This window comes from Lathyrus oleraceus, chromosome 5 (assembly GCF_024323335.1).
Source record: "Lathyrus oleraceus cultivar Zhongwan6 chromosome 5, CAAS_Psat_ZW6_1.0, whole genome shotgun sequence".
NCBI classification, from domain to species: Eukaryota; Viridiplantae; Streptophyta; class Magnoliopsida; order Fabales; family Fabaceae; genus Lathyrus; species Lathyrus oleraceus.
This window is the reverse complement of record NC_066583.1, coordinates 636386189-636395901: the sequence shown is the minus strand read 5'-3', so window position 1 is coordinate 636395901 and position 9713 is coordinate 636386189. Positions and strand designations below refer to the sequence as shown.

Genomic DNA, 9713 nt, shown 5'->3' with positions numbered 1-9713 from the left:
TCGGTGCACGCTCCTCAAAGGACACCATTCCACTATTAACCAGCTTTTGGACCTCATACTTCAGGGGATAGCAATTCTAAATATCATGTCCGGCAACTCCTTGGTGAAAGGCACAGTGGAGTTCTGGTTTGTACCACCAAGGAAGTGGTTCAGGGATTTGAGGCGGATTCCTTGGTTGTAAGAGGTTCTTGAGAACCAACGATGGATATAATTCAACATAAGTCATAGGAATCGGGTCAAAAGAGACCTTCTTCCTCTCAAAGTTTTGTTGTTGTTGATGATTATTGGTATTGGTGTTGTTGTAGGTGTTTGCTCATTGTTGTGGCGGTTGTTAATGTTATTGTTGAATTGGTGTTGATTGATTGTTCGGAAATACTAGAATCACAAATGATACTTGATGATGGTGTTGACGGGGTGGTTGACTTCTTCTTACATGAGGCCTCCTCTGCCTCCCAACAGATAATGTGTTAGCCTCGTTCTCTTTCTTCATAGCAAAACTATTACCGTACCTCTTGTTACCGTACATCATCCCCATGTTTACCATTTCAGTAAAATCACTGGGGGCACTGGCAATCATCCACTCATAGTAAAATAAGCTCAGGGTCTTGAGAAAAATCTTATTCATCTCCTTTTCTTCCAAAGGAGGGGTAATCTGAGCGGCAAGCTCTCTCCATCACTGAGCATACTCTTTTAACGTATCCTTATCCACATTATACTTGTACTGCTTCACAAATGCTTCACTCAAATTATTGAACGTGCGGACACTCGCACTATCCAAACCCATGTACCACCTCAAAGAGGCACCAGTCAGACTGTCTTGGAAATAATGAATTAGTAACTGATCATTATCAGTTTGCGTCGACATCTTTCTAGCATACATGACGATATGACTGAGCGAGCAAGTATTCCCCTTGTACTTTTCAAAGTCAGGGACTTTGAACTTCACCAGGATTTTGACATTTGGAACCAAACAAAGTTCCGCAACACTCTTACCAAACAGATCTTTACCCTCAAGGTCTTCAACTCCTTTCGCGGCTCAAGGAATTGGTCTTTCATTTCGTCCATCTTCTCATACACATCAGGGCCCTTAGACGGATCAGAATGATAGATGGTGTCTTCAACACGGGGTAGCGTATGCACAACTGGTGGTGGCACATACATGACCGGGCTAGATGTCGGCATGGAAGAAAAAGTAGGTGCGAAACCTTCGGGCACAAAGTTGGGCGGCATTCCCTACGGGAATCCGGCAAGCATGGTAGACGCAAAATGAGCAACAGTGGTAGGAATGGTAGAGGTAGCAACCTCAGAGATAAGAGTTCTTTAAGGAGGAGGAGTTGCAGGTGTTGGAGAAGATTGACTCTGAGCATCTAACACTGACTCCATCATGGCAGTCAAGCGGGTGATCTCGTCCTTCAAATCTCTTTTCTCTTTCTCTAGATGTTCCATGATCCTTGAGTGATTGGCGCAGGTATTATATCGATGATTCAGCTTGGCTGAAGCACAAAAGAAATACCAATAAGACATCTGGCGAAAGAGAAACCTGTTATGAAAATGATGCATGAAATGCAATGGTTGATTGTTTTTATTTTCAAGGACCTTACTATATTATTTGCAAATATATATAACAATAACTGCACAATTTGATTGACCATAAAATATCTTCTATTTATATGATTGGAAGGATTACACTGAGTACAATTTCAGAAACCAAAATAAAAATACAAGAGAAAAGGAGACTATTCATCCTAAGGATCCTTAACAACAATGTCATAAGACCTAGCTGCAGGCGCGTACTTCCTTCGGATGCGTCGAATCTCGGACTCAAAAGAAGTCTTCATCTGAGTCTTCTCAAGGAAAAGTTGGTCAACAATCTTCTTCTAAGCAATGGAAGGCTGAGGCATACTAGAGGAAGATGAAACCTCTTATTCTCTGTGTCTCTTCGTTACTCGGTCTTCAAGAAGCTCAATAAGTGCATCTTTGTCCTTAGACTCAAGCTGTAACTCCTCATGCTTTCTGCTTAAAGCACGGAAACGCTCTTCCCACATATCCTTCTCTTGCTTCATCTTGGTAAGTGCGTCTTCCAACTCATCTACATCTTGGTTAGGGAGAGTTAATGGCTCAACCACAACCATAAACATAGGTCTTTCACAAGTATAAGGCATCTTCAACTCCAAAGCTCTCTTCTTCACCCAAAGAGTGTAAGCTTCCAAAGTTACACAGTTGCATGGACCAAGCTCGGATCTTCCTTTCCTATGCACATCATGCCAAGCATACACAATCTTCTGCTTCAAATGTTGGGGATCTTTACCCTCTGGATAGAAAATACCTTCTAACAAAGTGTTATTAGGTTTGTCTCTCAAGGGGAACCCAAGTTGACGAAGAGCCAAAGAAGGGTTGTATTTGATTCCTCCTTGTGTACCAATGAGGGGTACATTAGAGAATTCACCACAACAATCAATAATCTCCAAACTGTTTAATAAAGGATCATACCAAACTATATCATCATTAGTGAGAGACATAAATCTCTACGATCACCGTAGACATTGTTTGTTCTCCACAAAAGCAGGCGTCTGAGTCAAGTGCGAAATAAACCACTTGTACAAAAGAGGAACACGACAAATAATCATTCCACCACCTTTAGAATTCTTTAGACGCAAAGAGAAGTACATATCTCCTAATAGAGGAGGCACAGGATTCCCAATCAAGAAGATTTTAATGGCGTTAACATCAACAAAACCGTCAATGTTAGGGAACAAAGCTATATCATAGATGAGCAACAGAAAGATGGCTTCGAAAGCATCCATACTACCGGCTTGAGCAAAGACAGTAACTTCCTTGATGAGGAATTCAAAAGTCAACCCAAACAATCCTCCTTTCTTCACCCAATGAGCCTCTATCTCGGACTTCTTCAAGTGAAGAGCTCCAGCTATAAGATGAGATATGGGAATCTCTTCCAATCCACTAAAGGGCACATTGTAAGAAACAGGTATTCCCAAGAGATGGGCATACTCCTCCAACGTATGCACAAGCTGATAATCAGAGAAAGTGAAGCAATGGTAGAGAGGGTCATAAAACTAAACCAACACACTCAAGGGTCCTTCAACCACATCAACAGATAAGATAGATAGAAGTTTCCCATGGCGTTGCTTGAAGTCTAAGGGATCTAATACAAAAGATGACAACTTCCTTAACTCTTTTAAATTTGAACATCTGAAACTGTACTTCTTAGTGTTCCTTCGTCCATAATCCATGGTCTAAAAATATTTGCAAATAAGACCCCAGTTCCTTGAAATTTTTGTGTGATGAATGTTATGATGCGCATGAATGCATGAATGCAACAATCACAAATAAGGGATCACACACAAGGAAAACAAACAAAGGTCAAGGGACGAATCAAATCATTGTCAAGATTAATTATCCATTTTGGTGGATTATGATTTACACCTTATCAACACCCAAGTTCCATTGATATTGACAAGATTCGATTGGATCAACCAAGAATCAAGGGTTGTTGTGAGTCACGAGCATGGAGTCTGGGTAATAACCACCCCAAAGGAGTGAACTAAGGATAAAAACCTGTAGATCATGTTCTAAAAATTCAGGGTCTTAATTCCATCTATCGGATATTACAGGTTAGGATGAATGACTCATCAACCCATAATATTCTCAAGAGAAACTCGTCTGAGTGTAGTATCGCATAACAACTGTTATCAAGTATACACTTGAACAGTCTCCGCACTACGTCCTAAATAGGCCAAGATGGGTTAAATGTTCTACGGTCTTCAGCTTCTCGGACCCCAAATCATAGATAGTAATGCCTAACCATAAATAACTTGTGTGACATCAATAACTCCAAAAGGGTCTCCACTAAGTAGATGGGTCTCAAGCCAACTTGTTAAGGACTACTCCACACAAGTCGAACATGACTATACCATCCTCCTATCTTAATTGCACTCAAGTTCGGGTTAGAACTTATCTCACCACTCAGAGATCACCAAGCACAACAAGAAGATTCTATCATACAAACAAATATACAAACATCAAATATACAATTATATACATATAAAAAAGTAGGCTAAACCCACTAGAGACTACTCCCCAGCAGAATCGCCACTTAATTTCTGTAGCGGTAAATTCATGACCATCAAGCTATATATATAAATCTTTTTAAGAGAGAAATAGAGAAAAAAATTAGAAATTGAAATATAAGATAGATTTGGGAGATTTTTTTAATAATGATTATCAAGGGATATATTTTCAATAATGATTATTAAGATAATGTGGTCTATTAATAGAGAATAAGTTAAAAATTAAAAGTTTTGTGAGGATGTTAAAAGATTAAAATGGCTAGAGTTGTTAAATGGGTCGGCCCAGTCCATTATGCTTCAATTTGATGGGCCGAAACATATAAATTAGTTGAATTGGGTCGATCTGATTATTTCATGGGTTGCCAAAATAAGCAGATCAAGTTTCTAATGGTTCATATGGTGTGATGGCCAACCCAACCCTTATTTCAATATTATAGTATAAATTTATTTAAAAAAAGTATGTAATGAACAAAAACTATATAAAATGAGTAAAGACTAATCATAAACTTAATTAAGTGATATTTAAAATATTCATCAAATTTATAGGTGTAAGCGGATTCGAAAAAAATCAATTAAATCCAAAATCCAAATTGAAATAAAATCGATTGTTTCTGGTTCGGTTCTAAAACCAAATTGAACCAATGAAAATCGATGTGATTTGGTTCGATTCTCGGTTTTATCTTTTACAAACCGCCAAATCGATGAACCAAACTTATGGATATAATTACACTATAAATCTTTTATTCCATCCATCATTAAGCCTAAATTTTGTACAGTCTAACCATTCTCTATCTTTGTTTACACTTCCTTCTAGCAAAACACACATCTATAACCAAACTCCAAAACATAGAAAGTAGAAATCATAAGTTACAAAAACTTGCTCTCATTGAACTGCTACTCTCGCTGCCCACCATAAATATTGTTTTCTCTAATGTTGTTCTGATATGTTATGGTCGTCTTCTTTGTGTTCAAGTTCTCTTCGTTAATTTTCTTATTTCTTTTTTACCTTTTTTTTTCTTCTTCTTCAATAAAATTTCTTCTATTCTTGTTATAAAATAGGTTTTATGTGTGTTTGAGGTGTGAAACATATTAATTGATGTGTGTTTTGTTGTGTTCTATTTGTTAAGCTTTCAAATTCATTTCCAACCTTTAGATGCCAAGTGTCAACTTTTATATTTGATAGTAAATTTATTTCATGATGCAATGGAAATCAGATCAATGTTTCGTGGATTAAGAGAAACAAGTATTTTGCTTGAAAAAATAAAGCATGAAAAAAATTTCCATGAAATGTATTATTTTAAAAACTAATAGCATAAAATATAGCAAAAAAACAGGATAACGGAGAATATACTGATGAATATAATATTTGGAAGAAAAAAACATTCTAAACTTATCAACCAAACCAAACAAAACTGAATCAAATCGGTTAGTTTGATTTGATTCTATTTTTGAAAAATATTAAAAAATAAACTAAACCAAATCAATGGAGATATCATCGGTTCGGACATTTCTTTTAGATCAAAAACCGATTCAAATCAAATCGATTACACTTCTACTTAAATCAATATATATATATATATATATATATATATATATATATATATATATATATATATATATATATATATATATATAAACATCTATAGGTAAAAATAGAGAGTAACTTAATATTATATCTTATACTTATCAAATTTTCTCTTCATCTCAGAATCATTTATTCCATCGCATCATCTTGAAAATATATATTTATCCTCTTTAACTTTTATTTTTCACTTAAAAACACACTTATACAATCATATTTTATTTCAATCTTTTTTTTCTAAAATTAACTAAAAAAAATTATAATTTTTTTTAATAGGGCAGCTCAAAGCTCACTTGCCCGATCCAGTCCAACCTATAAAAAAACATACGTCTGGTGGACTTGACCAAAAAAAAATATGAAGGTGTTTTTTTGAAGGGTTTTTTTAGACCGTCCCATAATAAAATATAGAAATACTGGATTGATTGAATGGTCAGACGCATCTTAATAGTTCTATCTATGGTTGTTAATGTGAAGACCTTCCATAAACAATTATAGAAATTAGACTTCGATTACAAAGTTAGGACAAAAGATTCAAAAGATGTAATTTTGGTTTACTTGTGATTTTTATATAAAATTTTATTTTTTTCAAAATCCAAATTGTTGAGTTTAAAAATTAATAACAATTTATGTACATAGAAATATTTTTATTATCACGACTTTTGATAAACTTGCGAAACAACCATAAATATCTTGTAAGAACTCTTATTTACAAGGAAAAGGAAACTAAATAACTGACACTCCTCTAACATGTCTTTCTATTCTATTACTAAAACACGACAAACCTCAACAACACTTTCATCACTCTTGAACCTTTTCACTGTTTCTCCGTCCTCCTATCACTCATTAGCCACCCAACAATTCGATTCATGTTCTCCGTCACAAACCAGCTACGGTTATGCTTCACTACTCCAATCTTGTATCGATTCCAAGGCGTTAAACCCAGGGAAACAGCTCCATGCTCATTTGTGTCATCTGGGTATTGCTTACAGTGAAGACTTGGCCACTAAACTTGTCCATCTTTACGCGGTTTCCAATTCTCTTCCAAATGCACATAAACTGTTCGACAAAATTCCTAAAGGGAATTTGTTTTTGTGGAATGTTTTGATTCGGGGTTATGCATGGAATGGACCCCATGATACTGCTATTTTGTTATACCATGAGATGCTTGATTATGGGCTCAAGCCTGATAATTTTACTTTACCGTTTGTTCTTAAAGCTTGCTCAGCACTTTCTGCAATTGGAGAGGGAAGAGGCATCCACGAGTATGTGATAAAAAATGGGTGGGAGAGGGATGTTTTTGTTGGTGCAGCTCTTATTGACATGTATGCGAAATGTGGTTGTGTAATGGATGCCCGTCACGTGTTTAATAACATTGTTGAGAGAGATGCTGTGTTGTGGAACTCTATGCTTGCAACTTATGCTCAAAATGGACACCCTGATGAATCGCTTTCTCTTTGCCGTGAGATGGCGGCAGAGGGTGTGAAACCTACCGAGGCGACTCTTGTGACTGTCATTTCATCTTCGGCTGATATTGCATGTCTCCCTTATGGTAGGGAAATCCATGGATTTGGTTGGAAACATGGATTTCAGTCCAATGATAAGGTTAAAACCGCTTTGATTGATATGTATGCAAAATGTGGTTCTGTGAAGGTTGCATGTGCTTTGTTTGAGCGGCTTTGGGAGAGAAGGGTTGTTTCCTGGAATGCAATTATTACTGGTTATGCAATGCACGGTCTTGCTGTTGAAGCTTTGGACTTGTTTGAAAAAATGAGGAAGGAGGCTCGTCCAGATCATATAACCTTTGTTGGTGTTCTTGCGGCTTGCAGTCGAGGGCGTTTGTTGGATGAAGGACGGGCCTTGTACAACTCGATGGTGAGGGATTATGGTATCAATCCTACAGTTCAACATTACACATGCATGGTTGATCTTCTTGGTCACTGTGGTCAACTGGATGAAGCCTATGATCTTATAAGACATATGAGTGTTAAGCCAGATTCTGGTGTATGGGGTGCTTTGCTGAATTCATGCAAAATCCACGGAAACGTGGAGTTGGCTGAGTTAGCTTTAGAGAAACTAATTGAGCTTGAGCCAGATGATTCTGGCAATTATGTGATTTTGGCTAATATGTATGCTCAATCAGGCAAGTGGGAAGGAGTGGAAAAATTGAGACAGTTAATGATTGACAAGGGAATAAAGAAAAACATTGCTTGTAGTTGGATTGAAGTAAAGAACAAAGTGTATGCATTTCTTGCAGGAGATGTTTCACACTCAAATTCTGATGCAATATATGCAGAGTTGAAGAGGTTAGAAGGACTAATGCATGAAGCTGGATATGCTCCAGATACAGGATCTGTTTTCCATGATGTGGAGGAAGATGAAAAAACAAGTATGGTGTGCAGTCACAGTGAAAGACTAGCTATTGCTTTTGGACTCATAAGTACATCACCAGGAACCCGACTTTTGATAACAAAGAATCTCCGAGTTTGTGAGGACTGTCATGTCGCTATTAAGTTCATCTCAAAGATTACAGAGAGGGAAATTACTGTAAGAGATGTTAATCGATATCATCATTTTAAACATGGCATGTGTTTGTGTGGTGATCACTGGTGATGAGGATGCAACTTAGTTGAGAAAACTGTCCAAAACAACAGTCTCTTACATAGGAGTTTTGTCCAAAATAATTGAGTTCATTCATACATGAAACTAGTGTTCATGTTTATACCATAGTTCTCTTTTATTATGAGCTGATGGGAAAGTGAAAATTCAAGGTAATGACGGGTTTTTAATTATTTTTACTCCAGATGAAGGTTATGGTCAGAGACTCAGCTTGTGTTACAATGACGATCATTAAGCCATTCTTGCAAGAGAAATGGTACAAAATTGAGCATTGGTTTCTAGAAATTACATGTGGCATTGTATCATTGAAATCAAGGGCAGTGTAATGCTAAATGGTGCAAAAAAAATTGAGAATGGATATCATAGCAATTACATGTGGCATTGTACACTGAAATAATAATGATGGTGTATTGTCTATCTTTCTATTAAAATAAATTACAACCAAATTTCTTAATATATCATTTTCTTTTTAAAAAATTATACTTGAACAAATACTAAAAAAATTGAAACTATCTCATTATACCACCTCATTCATTTCTCACTTTTTACTTTTAATTTTCTCACTTTTCTTTTTCTTCTCTTAATTCAAATTTCAATTTTTCTTCACATTTATTTTTCTCACACTTTCTGACTTTCATTTTAATTTTTTCTCTCTCCACTTTTATTTTTATTTTATTTTTTAAGTATAAATAACAAAATTTGAACCTCTTTTTATTTTAATAAAAAAGAAAAAAAAATTAAACTTTTAAAACACAAATCTTATCTAAAATAAAAACATTATCATTTTCAGAAATAAATTTAAAAGATTTACTCCAAATTTTAATTCTTTATATAAGAGGTGGAATATTATTATATATAAAAGATATTTATAATGTATATGATAATTATTTGTTTTATAATTAAGTAACTCATTTGAAATTGACATTTGTATTTAAATATATTTTATATTGTATCAAATTGGATAGCATTGAATAACAATATACACAACTAACTTTCTATTTTACGGGTCATTGTCAAAACAATATTTATTTTATTTTATATTTTATATTCTATTAAATAAATTTACCCGTACGGACGCACGAGTATCTTGCTGGTTGTACTTAAGAATAAGATATTTTTGATCCACTAGTGATTTTGAGAAATTGACTCTCAACTTGCTCTTATTTATGCTCAATATTACTATATATAATGAGAAGCCCTAGATTAAATAGGGGAAATCAATATACAATCAATCATACTTAATCCTACTCAAATAAAATGAAAATCAATTTTAATATGTATAATTCATTTATAAAAGATTGAATTCAAGATAATATTATACTTAATTATCACAAATGAGACTCATAATACCTATTTTACAAAAGCGCAATTACTCTTATGTTTAATTCATATGAAGTTATGGATAGTAAATGCCATAACTTAATATT

General features: G+C 35.0%; 1 protein-coding gene across 1 annotated transcript; it reads left to right on the top strand.

The window, feature by feature from the left end:
• Positions 1–6323: 6323 nt before the first annotated feature.
• On the top strand, positions 6324–8740 carry LOC127087479 (pentatricopeptide repeat-containing protein At4g21065). Its single transcript, XM_051028362.1, has one exon. It carries the CDS (start codon positions 6418–6420, stop codon positions 8278–8280), a length of 1863 nt encoding a protein of 620 aa, XP_050884319.1. The 5' UTR covers positions 6324–6417; the 3' UTR covers positions 8281–8740.
• Positions 8741–9713: the final 973 nt, after the last annotated feature.